This window comes from Hippoglossus stenolepis, chromosome 8 (assembly GCF_022539355.2).
Source record: "Hippoglossus stenolepis isolate QCI-W04-F060 chromosome 8, HSTE1.2, whole genome shotgun sequence".
NCBI classification, from domain to species: domain Eukaryota; kingdom Metazoa; phylum Chordata; class Actinopteri; order Pleuronectiformes; family Pleuronectidae; genus Hippoglossus; species Hippoglossus stenolepis.
Window position 1 is genome coordinate 21,005,231 of NC_061490.1, and position 21,181 is coordinate 21,026,411.

General features: G+C 41.4%; 3 protein-coding genes and 1 long non-coding RNA gene across 5 annotated transcripts in view; 1 reads left to right on the plus strand and 3 right to left on the minus strand.

Annotated features, from left to right (window-relative positions):
* The window catches only part of LOC118113339 (B-cell receptor CD22), a 1,629,935-nt gene that overhangs the window by 685,838 nt on the left and 922,916 nt on the right, over positions 1-21,181 (minus strand). The gene's annotated exons all lie outside the window — the stretch shown is intronic.
* Positions 611-10,627, minus strand: akirin1 (akirin 1). Its single transcript, XM_035163113.2, has 5 exons — positions 10,213-10,627; positions 4,024-4,170; positions 2,125-2,253; positions 1,250-1,321; positions 611-1,135 (listed from the first exon to the last, which is right to left on the minus strand). Exons 1-5 carry the CDS (start codon positions 10,415-10,417, stop codon positions 1,125-1,127), a joined length of 564 nt encoding a protein of 187 aa, XP_035019004.1. The 5' UTR covers positions 10,418-10,627; the 3' UTR covers positions 611-1,124.
* On the plus strand, positions 8,280-11,819 carry LOC118113421. Its single transcript, XR_004697331.2, has 2 exons — positions 8,280-8,342; positions 8,760-11,819. It is a non-coding gene; the product is annotated as an uncharacterized LOC118113421 (long non-coding RNA).
* On the minus strand, positions 11,815-16,147 carry cnr2 (cannabinoid receptor 2). 2 transcript variants are annotated; one of them, XM_035163060.2, is made up of 3 exons: positions 16,054-16,147; positions 14,034-14,111; positions 11,815-13,930 (listed from the first exon to the last, which is right to left on the minus strand). In XM_035163060.2, the coding sequence occupies exons 2-3, from the start codon at positions 14,089-14,091 to the stop codon at positions 12,840-12,842; spliced, it is 1,149 nt and encodes a 382-aa protein (XP_035018951.1). In that variant the 5' UTR covers positions 14,092-14,111; positions 16,054-16,147; the 3' UTR covers positions 11,815-12,839. The 2 variants fall into 2 exon arrangements, with proteins under 2 accessions (XP_035018951.1, XP_035018950.1); XM_035163059.2 differs by having other exon boundaries at positions 14,034-14,114.

Here is a 21,181-nt window from a genome sequence, read left to right on the forward strand (position 1 = left end):
GGCCACTGTCACGGGTTCGATCACCGTACCTTGACAAGTATCTGCTTCACAAACATCTCCAACCATGTACACATGCAAAACCACACTGTGAAATTTGAATGCTGCTAATGATAATTAACATAATGACGAGTCAAGGTTATAATCCTCCATTTTGGGGCTTTCTGAGTCCCACAGCTGCTCATTTTACAGGGATTGTGGATTTTCTATTTATACTGTATATGACAATCTTGACAAATTGGCAACAAATATAGTCACATTCTTTACTCAAGTAGAAATACACATGCAAAAATTACTCAAGTGAAAGTATATGTATTGATTCAACCTTCTCACTCAAGGAAAGGAATGAAAGTACAGGCTCTAAAATGTACTCAAAGTTTAACAATAAAGCAAACCGAGACTTGTGTCACATTAATGTAGTTGAATCACCATTTAAATTGAACCCAGCTCCCCGAGACCCTCACTGGATAAGAGGTATAGATAATGGATTGATAGAAGTGATCAGAAAACTGGAAATATGAACCCCAGTACCATTTCACCTGAGCCACCTCCTCTGCTGATAAAGACCATGTGATGCAGTCGTGGTGAGACATCAACATCCCAGACACCAGAGTTTAATCACAGAACTTTTATTTATTTCAAAAGGGAGAAAAATCCACATTCGAGTAAAGAGTTGTGAGGAGGGAAGGAGGGGGAGGTGAGAAATGTGGGACGACGTGGGAAGCTGGAGACATTAAATACAGCTGCTGGAAGGTTATACAGAATGATCATACGAGCCAATAAGCTTCTTTTCTACAGCGCTGGCAGGAGATTTGACACAGATCTGCTTTCATCAGGATTTCAAGAAAAAGAGCATATAAACAAGAAAAAGGGCAAAAAAAAAAAAGAGGGGCAGGCTTCATACACAGTTCACCTCTCAGATTCTAACTTTTGGCCAGCAGCAATAGTTTTGAAGTTAAGAAATCAACTTTTGGATTAAAAAATTGGATAAACCATGGCACCCGACCGGTTTGAGATGGAGGAGGGGGAAAAAAATAGGGGGATAAAATGAAAATCGAGTGGAGGGAGGGGGCAGTGGAAGAGCAGCCATCTTGTGAGAGGAAGCTGGGATCTAAATCCACGCGAGTTCAGGAGACGTCTGAAACAAATGAAATCATAGATACTTACGATGTTTGATCAGATCGTTCTCTTTTCATTCTCAACAAACAGAAATGTGGTCGCTGAGAGAATGCTTATGGCTCCAGATACTTACAACTAGCAGGCCGGGCTCCGTATCTTCGCATGATCTGGTCTTGTGTGAATTTCACAAAAGATTCATATTGTTCTGGGGAGAGAAGAAGATGGAGGTGAGGCTGTGAGCTGCGGATTCAAACACCAGATGGAGCAGAGGAAAGTGCATCCACAGTAAGATGACTGATTTTCAAAGCAGGTTTGTGTAACAACGACTCGCAGGTTTGTTTTTCTACTGATCCGTTTTCACCTGAACAGCAGGAAATCTGTTCAATCTTTTCTTTCATTCATCCTCTCTTCACTCTGAAACTAACAAAGCTGCACATCACAGCAAACATCTGGGAAGGCTCTGGAGTCTCAGCTTGTTCAACTTCAGTCTCCTGCTTCCTGTGGTTATCTCTCCTGTGCTTTCTGACAACTAAGCAAGCAATATATAGAAGTTCTAATTTATGTGGAGCTATCATGGCTCATAAATTCTATTAACCAGCAGCTGTTGTCTGATAAAATAAACTTAAATGCAGTTAAATTACAAGCAATCGTTGACATCTATACACTGTACAGAGAGCATTAGAGAAAGGTTCTGTTATTGGGTAAGAATAATCAAACTAATGCAAACACAGAAGACCTACAACAGAGAAAAAATATATATAATTTAAATTATATAACTGTCTTAATTTTGAGGACATAGTTGAAGTGATTGCAGTTTCGCTTCAGTTATATTATGTCACTTGTTCTCTCTTGCTGCCATAATTCATTCCTTGCTCATTTACAGCCTTTGCATTTAGAAACTCATAAACTTGGAGTAAACTGAGGATGCCGGCAGTGCAGATGTTATCAGACATGATGGGAAAAGATGAGTCTTGATATTATGTTATAGTTTTTATAAAAAAAATGTACCTGCAAGTTTTGTGTTAAGGATCTGTTCGTACTCCTCCCGTATCTTCTCCTCATGGTCTTTGAGCAGGCGCTCGCACAGGTAGCTCACCTGCTTCAGTGTGAACGAGGGCTGGTCCTTCCTTGAGGCACCTATGAAAACACACAAACAATTTTTTTTTATAAAAGAAATCAGATCAGCTATAAAAACGCTGAATAATGAGGTGACAGACTCGTCCTCTTCCAAAAATAGGTGCTCGGCCAGGTGCATATTTACAGCCTTGCTCTCTTGTCCCTCGCCCCTGCAGGGACCAACAGGGCCACGCAGCAGTAATGTTGTCCCTTTGTGACGGAGACACAGAGTCTCGTCAGTGACTCCATCACAGAAGAACTGGAGCCAGCTTCAGCGAGGTGATTCATTACCCAGTGGCCTTTATGAGCCGCTTAGACTAAAATGTTTGTAAATCACAGGCGGGGACGGCAGAGCGAGTTCTCCGAGACAGAAAGAGGCCGAGTTCTTAACAGTCCAGTCAGTGTGATCTACGAGTCCGTTCTGCAGAGTGAGCGGAAAGAAGCTCGGGAGCCTGAAGGCCTCAGGCTTGAATTACATCTCACACCTTGACCGCCATGTTGTGCTGAATACATCAAACTGATTCACTGTTACTGCAGGACAGTGTTTCCAAAGAAGAGCAGTAAAAAAAGTGAAGCAGCTTGTTTGTCAATATGCACGATCAGTTATGTTGTAGTGTTTTTATTAAGGCTAAGCATGTAACACAAACTGTAAATCCACTGCAATCTGCACAGATCTATGTCAGTGTAGTAACTGATCTTAACATGGTTTTCACTATACAGACCTTCACACAAGTGTCGATTAATTAGTGCAATTTTTTTTTTTAAGAAAAGGAAATAAATCACTGTTTGCTCTTTGAAGATGAAAACTGTCATTTGTTTTTATGAATCTACTCTGACATTTTGATCCAAAGAAAATATTCTGTCACGTCTTCCATCTTTATAATATCACAATGAAGACTATTTAACACCTTTGAAATGTGTCTGTGACAGATGTAATTCTTGGCTGTTTGATTTCTGCAGTAAAGACATTGAAAGACGGCAATAACTCGCTCATCACAAATTCATTTCCTCTGTGGCACATCACAGATTACATGGGGGCTTGTCTCTTGTCAAGCCAGCTCGACTCTGAAAGCATCACTATGAACAGACATGGAAACGCTTACGAGTCGAGCAGCTTTAAGGCTACAAACAACCCATAATGCAACACTATGTAAAAGACCACTGTCACACTGGGACTCCCTTCAAAAACACCAGTAGTAATGAGAATAGTTAATTAGTAATTGTCTAGTGCTAGAATAAGACAATTCAACTTTATATACAAATGTTTCAGAAACTAAATTATTGTTGTATATTAAGGTCAATACAGTATCATCTCTCTATAGGTAGAGAACTCTGCATAGTGTTTTAATTCATTCCGCTGAGGTGTCACACAAAAGTGATGGAGGCTTGTGCTCAAGTCTTATGGTGGTGAAACCCTGACTTCATCACTTGACCAAAACAAATCAGTTCCATCTCTAACAAAACCTCAATGACTCAATCGATGCATGTAACCACTATGTTTTGTCATTCTTCAGAAATCAGCAAAAGAAGGGAATTTGAAAACTGCATGACCAGCCCTGGTTCCATCATTAACTACCCTTATAGAACATGATTGTAATGGTGGTGCAGGTGATTACCAGTATACTTACACTGGCTCTAGAATGATTTATCGATCAGATTTTTTAACTCATTAAAGTGGGTATTGGCTCAAAACATCCACTGTCAGTAGGTCTTTAACTAGCTACAGTACATATTACATACAAGACCAATTACATGATCCCTGGAGTTGTGCACAGTGGTAAATTGTTCTACCTGGTGGGGAGCTGGGAGCATTGAGGGATGAGCTGGGGCTGGGGGCGTCACTGGAGCTACAGGCCTCAGTCTGGTTGAAGGCCCCCTCCAGCTGTCGCCGCCTCTGGATCCGACTGTACTCCTGTCGGAGGTTCTGGAAGATCTGCTCTGTGGGGAGCAAAAGAAACGAGGTTCAAAACAAAAACAAAAAAAACTGAACAAAGTACACGTGCTCACTCACATATGTGTTTGACCAGTCAGAAATTCCCAGTAGGCTCCCACTTAAAGGCAATCATGATGTGACATGTACTAACTTGGAAGCAACAATTTTGTGAAACCCAAACTATTATAATGCACCCAGGATATTGCTTTACATTCAAACAGTGTTTCATTACAAGAATGAAACTACCAGTACTTCCAATAGTTAAGTATTTAAAGTGAGTCGTTTCAAAAATACACCCATCACAACCACATTAATACATACAATACGCATTCCAGGATAAATAGGAACTATTACTGGAGGATGTAGTCATCCAGTGTTGTTCAGATCAGCTATGGTTGAAAAATAAACTGCAGCCATGCTCACTTCCTCTGTTCTCTGTCACCTAAAATGGATTCCAAAACAAAAACATTCATGACAGGAAGTTGGTCTGAAAATAACATACCGACTACAGCTGTACTGTAGCAAACACACAACAGCTGACGTGAGACACACTTCATGATCTTGTGACTGCTTCACTTTCATTTCTCTTATCAAGGTTTTCCTGCTGTCGGCCTCCTGCCAAAGCTACAACTAGTGACAAGGGCTCAGATTTAAGCTTCGATATACATGCCACTGCAGTGTCATGAAGTCAATTGGTGCTTTTAATTTGAAACAATGGATACAGGAATTTAAAGTCACATGTTAACACTCTGCCATGGCGAGCAAGTGCAGCTACAGCTCAAGGTGAGGGGGGGAAGAGAGGCGAAGAAAAGCAAGAAGTGAGAGAAAGGTAGATTCAAGCAACTAAACATCAAATTGGACATATTTTTTATTACCTACACATTCACTTGGACCACTGATGTACAGAGCACCTACATGTTCGGACAGACAGTGGGAAACACTAGTGGGGGGGTGATGTCCGTTTTTTAAAGAGTTGGACATGTAACGTCACCGTGTACTCTTGAATATTGCAATTGGTATTTTGCCCCCATCGTGGAAGAATTTGATTAATCCCCCAAAATTAATGGGCAAATTAATCAATAATGAAAAGGATTGTTAGCTACAGCTCTGCTATGTACAGTTAACTTCCTCATTAAGATGAACCCTATTCTGTCAAAACAGCTCGAACGTGGATCACAGCCTACACCACACATATCTGATTATAAAGAGGGAAAATTCAAAATAATTCCTGGGAAAAAACAGGTGCAATACCCGCTGACCTCAACCAGAGCTGATAACCAAATGTTATAGAGGGACTAAATCTCACAGGGGGACGGGGGTAGCTATACATGTTGCACCTCTATCTAGAAATTGCCCCGTTTATCTTGGGTGTGGAAAAAGCATGAAGCCATGTTGCTACTACAGCCGGCTCACCAGTTAATTTGTTTGGACAGTGAAGGAAGCAAAATTGTTTTGCATAAAACAATTTTATGCAATTTCTCTGCAAAAGAAATAACTTTGTACTCCTGGCTTAAAAATGAAATTCTTGCTAGCACCATTTAAAAAACATGTTATATGTAGTTATAACATGTTATATGTGGACTGAGATCCTTCCTCTTGTGGCCTCTGAAACCTGTTAACAGCAACAATACAAGGCCTTAACCCAACAGACTGTTTAGCTAACCATTAAGGTCTCAGGCCTTGTTCATACCTGGCATTAACTTGTGATCCAATCACACGTGCACAGCTCTAAGTACATCACACTGAGCTTTTGAATCCACCTTAACCTCGGGTCTCACATTCCCCCGGGGGAGATAATCATTGCACAGCTCTACTACTAATATGACATAAGTTTTATACACATCTGAAACATTGAATAAAATCTCCCTGCTCATTGACAGTGTTGAGCTATAAAAGTCAACTTTTACTGTAGCCAAGTGTCCAATGTCTGGTCTGGTGCTGTGGGGCTTTTAGCTGCCAGTCGCTTCTTGTACAAAGTTTTATTCAAACAACACGGACAGCTGTCTAAACAAGCGATGAGACTCCCATGGGCTGTGACAGGCATCTGATAATGTTGCTGTTTTCACTAACGTTGCTCAGTCCTAAACACACAGTGTCTGGAAAGGTTCTCTGACTGATGGTCTCATTCGTGCCAAATTTATGGAATGCCTTAGAATTCTAGATGTGGTTGCATCCGACAAGAACGCACAACAATCATAATAATAATATTGCCATCCCTACGATGTATTGTACAGTACTCTTTCATTATGTAAATATTTACCAAATATCTTTTCTGGTGTAAGGAAATGATTGAATTGTGTTTTTACCCTCAGTGTTAAAAAGAGGGCCCCTATAACTATTAAATTATGGGGGAGGGTTGTATTCCATTTCAAGCGAGGACATTTTTTTAATGTAAGTAAAACAGTTTCAGATTTCTGTTACTCAGTGCAAACAAAGGTTTAACCCATGAGAACCATCACGTATGAATGCGTCCAATTGGTTGAGTATTTATCTCCCGTATGACAAATAAATGACTGTTTACTAAAAGTGAATGTGGTACATTTAGATGTCTGATTTAAGGAAGTGGAAAACAGTCAGACATTGATCACCGACAAGAGGATTATCAGTACTCCAGGGTTCCTCTGACTGACAAGAGAAAACCCTCTCCTACTGCCCGTCACTTCCAGTTTCTGCCAACTACTAGTAGCTCAAATGTGGGCGTTGCTTGGCAACAATGACCCTGCCACAATTGGGGCAAGTAATCAATCACAGAGACTTCCGGGAGCCAGGGCAACACAGCGGAGAAAGCCTTGGCTAAAAGGCTTAGGCACAGGCCAAACAGTGAATACGACGGGAGATTGGCCAGATAGATTGGACATGCTGCTGGAGAGAAAACAAAGCTGACTCATTTAATTTCACCCTAGGATGCTGCAGGATTATGTGGGGAGGTGGGTTTCGAATGTCCAAACTGCCAGGAAGTGGGATGTGATGCATTGTGGGACAGTTCAAGTTGCTGCTCTGCTGTGAACAGTTCGAGAGTGACTGCCATTAGCTTAAAAACAGCAGATATGGGAAATACCAACCAAACCACTCAGAAGTGTTTGGCTATTTCGGGTTTCGTGGAATGTTAGAGACAAATTATAAAAAATACAACAGCATGTCCAGGGGAGTAGAGCATATAGTGGAGAAAACCTTCTGGGATTGAACAACCTGAGGAAGTTTTGTGAATCACTTGTGTTTTGTCTAGGACACGAGTGCCCGTGGCTCTGCGATCTCAGGGTCATTATCCATCTTGAGCAAATAAACTAGCCCATGTGTCTGTTCAGACCTGGTACTAACATGAGCGTTGGGTGATCAGCGACAATTCTGAGGTTGTCAGTTAAAACTAAACTACGACATGACAAGTTTGTGTAATGATTTTGTCCTCGTGTTTTTTCAAGCTGCCCTTGACTCAGATTCCACTGCACTGAGCTCAGTTGTGATATTGCACATGAGCAGATACATTTTGGGAACTGTGTATACAGATTAGAAAATAACTTCAGGTTCTTTTGTTCCTAGGTGTTAAAGGGTATCAGTAGAAAGAAAAGAAGAAAATTATGCAGAATAATCATCTCTGTGCAAGATTACAATATGTATAAATATCTTATGAAATGTAACATGCCAGCGCTATTACTTTGTATTTCCTGATTCTTATAAGTGGTGCATTACTTTTTCATTTTGTATTAAAATTATTTTTATTCCTTATCACAAAGAGCTTCCTGACCACAGAGCAGGCCATGTTTAGCTCTGTCCAGGCTGTAAACCAGATCGAACTCAGACAACGCAGCCTTTTAGGCAACATTTTGGCTGAGGAAAAAAAAGAAAATTGGCTCATCTGTCATCTGAGGGAATTTTACCACAGCACAAGCCCAGACTGGCAGCACAAGAATGAGGCAGAGGAGAACAGAGTCGGTGATCCTATCTGCACTATGAAATAATTACCTACAACTTACCTTGGCATTGGCATAGTCTCGCCTGCACACAGCCCTGCTTGCCACAAGCAAACCTGACTAGCTGGAAAGCATGTGTGGGTAGGGATGAGTGGGAGGGATGACAGCTGACCTTTCGCTAAATACAAAACTGCTTTCACTTGGCAAACCACAGCAGAAAGGCAGGCTCGCAGCACCAGTCCCACGAGGGGCCCTTTTTCTGGGTGAAGGTGAGCATAATACCTGATATCTGGACATCATGTCTGCCGCAGACAAATCGACATTACTTCACCCATGCCGCTGCTGTGCTGTGATTCAGCTCGGCTGTCAAGGTCTGCGAGAAATGGAACAATCTAGAGGCTCTTTGGATTCTGTACAAAAGGTCTGTGCTAGATAGGCAATGTCAGTGCAGACAACCTGAAATAAACTGATGCCGAAGATTTATCTTGTGAGCTATTATACAGCATAGCTACACGATGAACAACCTCTCTGTAGACTGTACAAGTCAGATTATATAAATAGCAGAAGGCACACTGTGCAAATTGAGGCTGTGTGCACTCCAGTTGATTTCTCTTCATTAATTTGACTCAGTGTTAAATTTCACTTTCATTTTTCGGGTAACACAACTTATTCTACCTCCTCCACAGGCAAATCTTCCATGAAAGACAACAGCTGAAAGCTGAGCCATGGAGCACAGAATTAAAGGGGGACACTGCCCAACAGGCACACAGTAATGGCATATCATTTGCCGCACCCTGTTGATCATCTATGATGTTGAAAGACAAACTTAAATCCAAACACTTCCTCTCAAAGCAGTTCTATGCAAATAAAAGCAGGTTATGACGAAAGCATCTGTGCATTTCTGAAGAAGTGTCATTAGTCTGTGGCAAGATGGAGGACAGACTAGCCCTGAAAGCAACCCTGCTGGTTTATGATATGCTCTGCTACAGGCAATTAATTTCTACTGGGTCCAGCAAATGTCAATGTAGGACAAAAACAGGCCTTAGCAGAGCGGTCCACGTCTTTTAATCCTCTCACATTTGACAGCAATGAAGTGACTGAATAAATTCAAGGACGTCCAGCATTTTTATACGATATTTGAAATTCAGAAAGCATAAGGATTACTGCCGCCAAGCTGCCCAGATCTCAAATGAGTATACACGATAAGCTACAGCGTGGAAGTGGAGACATGGAGGTAATTATCTCGAGTCTACTCAGGCGCCATCCACACCGCCCAGCGCTCACAGTGGAGCAGCAAGTCAATGGCAGTATGAACAATGACTGCCAGGACTGAGGAGGAGAAGAAGAAGTGGTTATGGTGCATAATGGGAACCCACCCCGCCGAATGCGAGACAATTGACGCACTAAAGCAAAGGGGACATTAGCCAGTCAGCTCCTAATTAACAGCCCGCTGCTGCGAGGCCATTTGTCTTGTCAGGAAGCGCCAACAGGGTCTCTAGGCTGTCACCCAGGTGTTAAGGCACGAGCTGGATCTTTTGTCCGATCCAAACCAGTCCTCAAATCCACGTTTAATAGAACATATCCACATGTGTAACAGCAGTGGTGGCTAAGACAATAGCTGCAGATGGTACAGAAATGCCTCAATAATGACAACAGCAGCCATGTAGCTGTATGCATCAGTGATAGCCAACACCATAGCTGCAGATATTAGCAGCCTTGTAGCTACATCCATCAACCCGATGCCAGGGCTAGTATTAGGCTAAGCTAGCTAGAACTAATATTTGAATATACGTTAATATCTTCGTAAACAAATCAGCATTAGCCTAAGTGAGCTAACTCGGTCAACAATGCCACCGACGCGACGAGATGCCATGATGCCACCGACGAAACCCGGACGAGGCTGCTGCTGTTCGTCCGTGCGACCAACTGATTTATCGTGATTAGTCCCAAATCATCCGTGTCGGTAACTTTGCGACGACGTTAGCTTAGCTCCCGGCTAACGCTTAGCCTCCAACCCCCATTCTGATTATCTCAACAAGCTAGCTAGCTCTCCATTCCACTCCACCCAAACCCCCCTCCCCCCATGACACCCACCCACAGGGGGGGGGAAAAGACGTCAAACGTGGGTCACATCCATACCTGGGGTGAGCCGGTGCTCGCCTCCCATGGCCGTGGGGGACATGGAGTGCGTGGGGCTGTCCACCGGCGGACGGAGGTTGCATCTCTGCGGGGACGGAGTGCCAGAAGTCCCCGGTAGTGGATTGCACCTTCTCCGCTTGGGAGACTGAGGACTGAGGAGGGCCTCAAACTCCATCGACCGCTTTAGCGTCGCTCCGCAGGCCATGTTTGCTGAGACGAGACGGGCTGAACACACAGAGCTGGAGGGGGGAAAAGACCCGCGGGAACCGGGGAGTAACGGCGGCGGTTGGTCGGTGTCGCGTCCCACGGAAGAGTTGAGTCTTTCTTCCTCTTCACAACAACGGATCTTCTTCTCTGGCTGGAGCCCGAGCACCGTTTAAAACGTCACAATGCCGGAGCCTACCATCGGAGGCACGAGGGGGGTGCGCACATATCTACAGCTAATTATTCATCTCGTTACCGGATCAATTCAATCCTTTTTATTAAACACGCTTGGTTTTTAATGTGTCACGGGATAAATGCGGGATCCAGTCGTGCTTTTGCGATAATTTCTGCCGTTTTCACGCTGCATTCTTCCCGTCGCCCAACCCCCATTGTGCTTTGTGGATCTCCTTCCGTTGAACTCGAATTGAAGGTTCACGAGACGTCTGGTGGTGGTGATCAGGTACATCAGGAGGATTCCACGTGAAAATCTGATGTTACACTTCAATCCAATATTAATAAGAAGCATGTTTTATTTATTATTTATACTCTCAGCCAGTCAACAGCTAATAGTCCCCAGTACACAATGGACAACTCTGTCAGACATTTTTCTTATGTACAAATACTTTAAAACACTTTTCCATTATGTTACAAACTGTTATTTCTAATCAATGTTGTAATTGTAATGTTGTTCCCCCCCGTTAATATTTTATTTCGGTAGTTTTACAGAGGAGGTTGCACTATGAGACAAATTGTGATTTGTGAATATGTGCTATAGAAATAAAATTAGATTGATTGAATAAAGTTCCTCAGTAGCAAGATGTTTGTATAGAGCTAAAAACTACTTCTACTAGTAAATCAACAAACTCAATATTAATCATATTCGTCTCTATTAGTTCAATTAGGTGAAATCATTTACTGTCTTAAAGTAACAAAATGATATTTAAAATAGTTTAAATTCACTATGATATATTTGTTTTTGAGGTATTTGCGTGTTAAGATATAACACTGTCAGGATCAATGTAAAGATTCGAGTCGATTTTACTTCAAAGGGTGAATTTATGCAACAGGTACTACAAGGAACTGAAAACTTGCCTCACAGTTAGTTACAGTTAGTTGTATATAATTAAATGTTTTAATATAATATAGTGAATACATTTATAATGTGTATTATAAAATGGCTGTAGGTAGATTAAGGTCTAGCTGCAACATGCACCTTTTTTCCGACGGCAGACATCTTATATTGCATTGTATTGTATTTAACAATGATAAATATGTAATTACCTTTTCTATAGTTTCTTGTTTATAAACTGAAATAACAGATAAGTAACAAAAGTGCATCCACACATTAGTGTTATAAAATAATGAATGGTAAGAAGACATACTCAATAAAGACTTAAGACTTTTGTGATTCTCCATTTTATTACCCTACATGTGGCTGTGAGTGTAAGTCCATGTCAGTTTGTGCTTTACTGCAGCCGCCGACTGTCTCTGTTGCAAAGAGTGTTCTAGTGCTTGTGTGCTTGTTCTCTCTTCCCGGCCAGTGCCTCATTTACCTCGGCACACGGCTTGGATTCATGTGGTGAACATTGTGTGAAATCCTCCCCTGCATGGGGGCTTTTGTGGAGTCCTGGCATTCATGTGCAGATAGGATATATGCAACCCTGAGGCTCCTCTGTGCTCGCATGCTCAGGGACAAATGGACTCAGACACACACATATACGAACAGCAAATCCTTCACACAAAAGTTCAGTTCACAGGAAACTATTTTTCACAGGAGAGGGAGCTTTAAAGCAATGACATGGGAGGCAGAGAGGTCAAAGGTTATAGGTTAGATGGTCACATTGCATCATCGCGCTTAAAAAAGCTCAACACGCTAAACCTTTTTGCTTCACCTAAACAAATCTATCTCCACTATATATATATTACAGGTTTTAATTCCTTTCTGTCATAATACTTATTATAACTACTTGTATCCTATTTGCAAGTAGAGTAATATACACTAGAATCATACCATGCTAATCATCCTTAGTGGAAATGGTAAAAAGAATAATAGCTAAAACATAATTTAACTAATCCCAAATGTTGTAATTTTGATTTAAGTAAAAAGATTTGGTGACAAACTAATTCCTTACAAGCTCAGTTTTTTAGTTGTTATAATTGCACGTAAAACACAATATGTCATGTTCCGCATCACTTTTATCCACAAACTAATTTAGAACTTAATGTTAAATCATTTGACCACACTAGTCATATTCAATCACTGCCAGTTTAAATATATATCATAATGAATCATGCAATATGGTTTCATGTAGATTTGACTCTTAATCTACAGTAAAGTTTATTTTGAATCACAATCTTCACTACAAGCACATCTCCAAAGATATTTTCCATCTGTGTGCAGCTACTTCTTCAATTCACCTCCTTCATTTCCCGACGTCCGGCTGCGAATTGTCGTTGACGATCCCTGAGATGGAGTTGGGTCGTGTGGTTCGGAGCTGGGGCATCTCGTCCTCGGAGATGGCAGTAAAGTTGTCGTCTGCAGAGGGCAGTCCTGGGGTTAAATCCTCTGTGGACGTTTTACACCTCCCGATCACACAAAGCCTCTGTACCAACTGTAGCAGGGCGACTCTCATCTCTCTGCAGCGCAGGGCGTACAGCAGTGGGTTGACTGCAGAGTTCACCAGGCAGAGGGTGCTGCAAAAGGCAAAGGCCCTCTGCTCGGAGCGGGTCAGGATCACAGAGACGTCTGCTAGCATGAAGGACAGTGCCGGAAGCCAGCAGCCCACAAGTATCAGCAGGATCAGACCGAAGGTACGAGCCAGCCGGATATCCATCCTCATGCGGTTGTGGCCTGTCCCTGCTGATCCATGTATGCTGGTCATGGAGGATTCATGGCGGTGGGCCTTCAACAGGATGAGAGCGTAAGCCCCCAAAATAAGAGCCAGAAGCACCAGGATGAAGCTGGTCCAGCAGGTCAGATACTCCTGGTTGATGTAGGGAAAGAGGCGTGAGCAGGGTGGAGTGAGGCCTGTGGGACACCTCCAGCCCATCAGGGGCAAGAAGGAGATCAAGATGGTGGCGCTCCAGAGGATCAGCATGCTCAGCAGGGCTCGCTGCCGGGTCAGCAGCACCTTGTAGTTGGAGGCCTGGTGAATGCAAAGGTAGCGGTCCAGAGCAGTCAGCAGTAAACTTCCCACCGAGCTGGTAAAGGCCATGGTGACACCACCTAGCTTGAAGAGGTAGGCAGTGGGGCCATCGCTTTGGTGAAAGAGGTGGAAGTCCAGAAAGCTGGTGGTGAAGAAGCAGCTGGCGAAGACATCAGCCAGAGCGAGGCTGCCAATGAAGAGATAGGAGGGTCGCTGGCGTAGAGAGGCTGTGGTGGCGATCACAACCAGCACCAGAGCATTTTCCAGCAGTGTGATCGGACCTGCCAGGAAACAGATGGAGCCGATGGTCATCTTCTCTACTTCCTCCAGGACCATGAAGCCTTCCAGTTTCTCACATGACCTGTTCCCTGAGGAAAAACACACACATAGTGAATGTATGACTACAATCTCCATCTAAGCTGTATTTAATAAACATCTGAAGAAACGTGGAACTTATGGATGACTACATACCTGAGTTCTCTTTGGCTGCTGTGGATCCCAATGAAGCAGGATTCTCCCATTCCTCCATTTCATCCACCTTTTGGGCTACTGCTAGATTTGAATTAGGAAATAAAATAAATTATAATTTGAATCTGTAGTTGTAATTTTAAAAAAGCAAAAATAAATGTATCTGAAACTAAATTGTCTGTAAAAAATGTAATATTTAAAAGTAAAAATGTACCATAGCAGCTATAAATTAATTGATTAAATCTTTGCACAAAAATGTGATGCCACAGCTGCTTTCTTAAATAAGGACAAAACAAAATAAATATATACATTTAATGAAAAGGAGACAAATAAAGCAATACCAACATTCTACAGGAAAACCTGTGCTGATTTTATTATTGTGTAGTTTTTACTCATTATTTGATGTATAACAAATCTTCACGTTGAGGTTTTTCCATCAAATGGAAAAAGACTAAAATGTGGAGGATGTGGTTAAGTAGAAAATGTGATTACTCTTTTGTCTTTGTCAATATTGAACTTGGAGCTTTTAGAGAGAGTCATTTAGAGGTCGGAGCAAACAGACAATGATCATTACTGTGTCAGGTGATGATTATATTGGGGAGAAATGCCTGGTCAATGAGAAGACAGCCATAAAGAAGTCCTCAAGGAACAAAGATCCAATTCAGTGTCAAAATCTAATAACAGAGTTAGATCATGTTGTTTCCTGAGTCAAATCCTGGGATGTTATCATGTTCAGCTGCAGGCAAAGCATCAGCTGCAAGTTTACAATAACACGACAGCTTCCATATTTTCAAACGTTTCTGTAACAGGACATTTTCTGTGAACTGTGAAGTCACCGAGTATTATCATATGTGACGGGTTGAACACTGCCCCCTTTTGGAATCAGCCAGGACTGTATTTTACCTGGGCAGTTTATCGGTGGGTGAAGGTCACCACTCGGTTGAACAGAGTGCATCACCAGTTTGCAATTAATAGATTAAACCATGTGTGTGGTGTGCTGAAGTCAGATGATTTGATTTAAGTCAATAATGCTGAGATAAACTGGAATGTTGCCCTGTAACTGTTTGCACACGGCAGCTTAAACGTGAGGAATATATTTTACGTGGCAAAAAAAAAGCATGATGCAAACACATGAAACATATGTAGATTAAAATCATTTTCAGAGAAGCTGGGAGAGACTGAGTTTATTACATGAAAGAAAAGGTATCGATATGGATCAAGGATCGAGTCGGCTTATATATATGATGCAGTATAAGTGATTGCTGTGCTGGGATAGAGACAAAGGGAATGTTTTCAGGTCAGCGTGCCCTACATTGCATTGTTTTCCCTTTCCTCTGTGTCCAATGAAACTTATTTCTGTTTTGTAACATTGGCCTATGAAAGCAAAGAATATCTATCGGCTGAAGTAGTTGAATAACATTACTTTCCAGAGAGCCCCTTATTGACTTGAGGGACAATATCTCTCAGTTGCACTATGGGCCGTGTGGGTGCATTCACTGTGGATATTACACCACCTCAGGCTCTCACCTCTCTCCTTTACGGTGAAAATCTTGATATACAAAGTTTTATATTATGACTCCGAACCATACAGTCGTATCAAGCAGCAACACTGCCCACAGGACACAGAGCACATAGACAAACCATTTCAGTCAATTCACTGGCGACATACACAGGATGTGGCAACAACTCCCTTGAAATGCTGTTACCGCCTGCCACATTATTTCAAAACATTACAAGCTGTTGTGGAATAAGCAATGAAATGACAACTTGAAGTATTGGGTTTTGTAGCAGCAAAGAAGAATAAAGAAACGTTTATAAAAAATAGGTCAAAAGTAGTAGATCTGCTGCACCAAGGCACTTATTGAACACAAGTAGTAACTCGGGAATAAGAATATGGTTTCCTTAAAACATCTAAAATCATCTGTAAATACATTTGCATCCATTTAAAAGCCAAAATAGTGAATAACAATGTCAATGATTTTCTTTTATCTTGAATGAAATAAGAGCTTTATTGGGAGCTTACCTTGTGAATTCTTCTCTCTGAGGTTTTCTAGTTTAACTGATCAGATTTCCGGTCTGTCTCAGTACAACCACAGCATGACTGCACAATCAACGGACTAGCGACAAAGTGCATGAGTGAGGGGAGAAGATATGGAGGGTAGCTGTGATGACATGGGGAAGAGAGAGAGAGAGAGAGAGAGAGAGAGAGAGAGAGGGAGAGAGGGAGAGAGGGAGAGAGAGAAACAAATAGAGATGAAAGATGCCAAATGATGTGCTTTTGAAGTCTGATGACCACAGCTGGAGACTGTGATGAAACAGAGAAAAGAAAAAACTAAAGCAATGAAGTCCACTTCTGTTTGATTCGATGAGAAGCTGAGGTGCATCTACCCGTCACAAATTCACACACTTCGGGGTGTTGTGTCCTTCACGATCAATTTGTTTCCAAGCAGACGGGGTCGTGCACCCTGGGGAGAATAGCACTTAGGAATGGGACTCGGGTGTCGCCTGCTGGGTGTGAAAAACATGTCGATAAAAAGGAGGAAAAACGCACATCTGGTTCTGAAAAACTGTTGATAGGCAGGACTCCTAAATCTGAGAGCATTGCCATCATGAACAGAAAACAAATCAAACGAACCAATCTGCAAACTTCAGAATGAATAGCCTAGTTTATTTATAGTTTATTTGTTCCCCCTATTCAACTCAGACTGTCTTGCTATTGGATTATTTCCACTCGTGCAGCGACAGTTTTTCCTTCCACCTATCTTGCTAATGACTTTCCACCATCTTCCATCTTTATTTAACGGACAGTATCTGCCATCACACGTACATGTCCTTTCCGTGTAGGATCACATGGTTTGTGCTATTTTTAAAACACATAGGTTGAGGGATTACAAGAGTACCTTGATTGCTTTTGCATGGAAGAACTGGCCAGATAATGAATAGGGGTTTTAAATCATGTTGGCTTTGTTAGTGTAAAGATTGTAAATGTGTGCATTAGAACAGATGATATGATAAAGCTGTTTTGCCCTTGTCTCATTATAAAGAGACAAAGTTGATTCCTCTACTGTATCCTGAAGTCAATCGCTGTGTTTTACCATTCACTTCAAATGTTCATCGTAATACCTTTAATTTTAAATAACAAACAACAACAGTTTTACATATTTACAAATTAAATCTAAGTTAATACAGATTTTGGCCCAGATTTGGCCCACACTGCCATACCGTCATCCAGCTCACACACCACGTGGAATGATGGCCCTTGGGTGGTCAGCTCCTGTTTGCCAGATCTGGGCCAAAAGTAATCCAAAGCAACACCGCATGTCAACCAAAGATGCCAGAGACGCCCAAATTGCTTTGTGCTATTTGGGCCATATTCACCATTTACCACATGGACCTCTTTAGGTTCACATCCAGATTACACCTTGTCTGGAGCATCGCATGTTTGCCAAAATAATGATGTTTTACCTTAAATTCTGCACCAATCATTAGTGACAGATGCCCAATGAAGCCACAGCCCCAGGGCCAGGGTGTAATTCAACTTGTAGAACAACAGGGGGCAATGCTAAGCAACCCTGAAGTACAGTGGACAGGGACCCATTACGTGGCATGGTGCATCCATACAGTCCATGGGTGCATCATGTAAACAATACTGAGTTAAAAGGTTTTTTCAGTGTTTCCGTCTCTACTATTCCTCTCAGATGTAGAACAAAATTTAACAATCAAGCCATTCTGCAATTAAGGCCATTTAATTTGGCTAATATCCCTTCGGTAAAAGAAAAAATAAATAAAGCACGTAAGTAGTTCAATAACTATTTAATCAGGTCACAAAATCTGATACCGGGGGCAAATTTGCAACCTATTTCAGCTTCAATTTAAGAACAGCTGAATCACACCGGAACTGAGGCTCACAAATATATCAAATGATTAAAAAAATGGGTCAGAAAGAGATGATTTGTGACATTTATGTTTAGATATTATTCAAGTATTGATTTGAAACACTAAAGCCAACTGGTCCTGAAATGAGACGGTGATATCTGCTGCAGTGACCAAGTCGTCTCCTCTGACCTGATGGATCCAGCAGGCCAGGAGGCAGGAAATCTGATTAGCAGCAGACAGCACAGCTACAATAAGATTTCTTCTCTGTCACTGCCTGGCCGGTGCAGGACAGCAGAGCAGACAACAGGATGGAATAAAGCCTTAAATGCACAATGATCAGCTGAATTACGTCATTCTGTTGCACAATCTCCCTTTTTTTAGAAATCAACATGGACACAAACATCAAGCGAGCGTCGCTGTTTCAGATTGATTCGAGCTCAAGATTCAAGATTCAAGATTCAAGAGCTGAAGCCATTAATCAGATTTCCTCGCCTCATTTCCAGATTGCCAGACAGACAGGATCACATCAGTCGTAGGAAAAGCACCAAACAAATTACCTCATGCTAATTGCGTTAATAACGCATAATTGTCTACTGTATTGTGCTGTTAAGAATATTAAACAGCGTAACTAAAATTAAAGGTGAGATTTAAATGTACAAAAGCGAATCCTTGGTTTTAGCATTTGTTTGTTACATTTTAAAGAGATACTAATGATTTGTGCAGATTTTAGAAGTACAAAATAATGTTTGACTATTTGCATTGTTTGTATTTTCATTATTTTTATATAATTAGCTGTTGAATTGTGATTTCTATGGTATTTATGAATAAATTGAACAGTGCAGTTATTCCAATGACACAAACAAAAATACTCATCTGCTCTTGTGACGACTGTAACTGAACTCACCCTAATGTTTCTAGAATTATAAACATTGGGAAGATTCATACCCATAATATAAATGTATAAAATAAGTGTCTAAATTCTTTAGCATTACATATTCAAACATTTGGTGTCTAAAAATATTAGTGACCGGAAAATACTAATATCCTGAGTTCAGAAGAAAGTGCTGAAAGTCTCAAATCCCCAGAAAACAACTGAAACAAACAGCAACAACTCACATTTTCCCAGAGAGCGCTACAGTCTTCCATCACAGCAGTTTAAACACGAAGTGTCAAACAAAGTGTTATGTTCTGAAATGTCATTAGAGGTTGGAAATCTCAGCTCAAAGAACAATTGTTGAATTAATTACTCAACAGTAATCATTGTGCTGTTAAGCGTTGAGTTACTGTTGCTGCATATCCTGGTTGAAGGTGGACAAAACTGAAATACTGTGAGATTATGAGTTCCTAAAATACAAGGTTTCTTTTTTCAACTTTATTTGTAATGCTCATTCATTCTCATGCAGCCAAGGGGCATCATGGGGGAGTACTGGTACTGGGTCTGTATTTGCATTGCTGATCTGCCAACTGAGTATTTTTTTGTTTCTACATTTTAAAAACAGATTAGAAGACATCTTATGTCGTTTTTGGAGTAAACTCAAAACAGTTAATCAAACATGTTCTTCTTTGTGTTTTGTCAAGTTGTCCCACTGAAAAAAACTTGGCAACAACACAGAACAGAGTTTGGATTTGGCTGAGTGTGCTGGTTGTATTACAGGACTTTGATAAGTGCTCAACTTCTTGCTCAGTGTTGTGAAATCGTTTCCACCTCTTTTCTTTCCGACGTCACTTTGCGTGGGCGAGTTTCACAAGACACGTCAGACTTTTCAAATTCATGTGACACTTTTTACCATTTACTTTCGACCCTTTTGCACCCAATAACAACTGCGAATGGCCAATGAGGCAGAGAGTGAGGAGGGACCATCTGGTCCGTCCAGTTATCTGTGAGTGTGTGTGAGAAAAGGGACGGAACGTGGCAGCTTTTGTTTTTCATGTATTCCCACTCCTCGCTCCAGGACTGCTCACTGTACGTTCATTATCTCAATGATATGTTTACAATCCAAACCTTTGCCACCAGTCATATATGGAGATTTGTCCGTCTTCTATCTTCTGTGTGACCCACAGAAGCCTCTTGGTGACCTACTTTCCATACATAGCTGACTCTTCATGGGCACAACCCCCTTCAAAGGTTGCAGTGGGCAGTGTCCTTCCCTGGCCTTTAGCTGTGAGCGCTGGCCGACACACAGTGTTATGCAACTCTTTTAAAATCCACACATACTTAGGTAAGGGAGGGGAACATAGACTGTGGACTTTGTTCTGAGTTAATTGGTCATGGTGGTTGTTTTCTATTCTTTATCCTGGACCTGCAGACTCTTATAAAACCTGCAGAGAGATTTTATAGCATGAAAGCTACTGATAAAGTCCTTTGAAGGAGAAAGTGTCTTTCCAAAGAAACAATCAGCTGTTAGAAAGCAGAAAGTCTGACACATGGTATGATGTCTGAAGGAAAAACATCACATGGGATGACAAAATTCAAATTATACAATGGCTAGATTCTACGTTTTAGTATAGTTTGAACTAGACAAACCAGATTCACACCCTTTGGAAATCAGTTGTCCAAAATAGCTTTCAATAATTCCGTTGGCATGCAGGGTGTGTCGAGCATGTGAATAATTCCATTTAATATTACGTGCTGTTATTCATATGGTAAATTATTTTGTTTTTAGTAACCACTCACTCACCCATCTGCTCAGGAGGAAACTCCCCACTCTAAACAAAAGGAGAGGTGTTGTTATTCTGGGATAACTCAACAAACCGTCGGGGGCAGGACGGTTCTCACTCACTAACCCTCAATGACTCGTCCACATGTTGCTGCAGATTTATGGCAGGGTGACATTTATATGGCACTCGTTCTTACGGCTAAGTCTGAATTGGGCCTTTGATTCAAAGCTCACACTGAAATATGACACAGTGGACACTGTAACATCATGAAAGAGCCTATTTAAAAATTGATAAGAATCTACAGGTAGGGGAAAAAACTCTCCTGTTTGCATTTCTCTGATATGAGGGCAACAATGTTAGATTAAAATGACTCAGATCCTTAACTTTAGTAAAAGTATATACTACAGTTTAAAACATTCCATTAAAATGAAAAGTTCAGCATTAAAATTCTCAGTTTGCTATTCTCAGTTATAACCAGTACTTATTCTGTAATGAAATGGCCCCTGACACAGATATCTTGGCTTTATTTAGTTAGTATGTTGAGTGAGGCAACAGCCTGAGCAGCATTTTAGAGTTGAAGCTGGTCAAAGTGGAACAACGTTTTTAAATATTAACCT

Bases quoted from the DNA above. Each gene is read 5' to 3' on its own strand.
- akirin1 (XM_035163113.2), bottom strand. From the start codon at position 10,417: ATGGCCTGCGGAGCGACGCTAAAGCGGTCGATGGAGTTTGAGGCCCTC. The intron at 2,254-4,023 runs GTAGAACAATTT...GTGTTTTCATAG, and splicing joins TGCTCCCAGCTCCCCACCAG to GTGCCTCAAGGAAGGACCAG. The intron at 1,322-2,124 runs GTACATTTTTTT...TTCTCTCCCCAG, and splicing joins CCTTAACACAAAACTTGCAG to AACAATATGAATCTTTTGTG.
- cnr2 (XM_035163060.2), bottom strand. From the start codon at position 14,091: ATGGAGGAATGGGAGAATCCTGCTTCATTGGGATCCACAGCAGCCAAA. The intron at 13,931-14,033 runs GTATGTAGTCAT...GTTTTTCCTCAG, and splicing joins AGCAGCCAAAGAGAACTCAG to GGAACAGGTCATGTGAGAAA.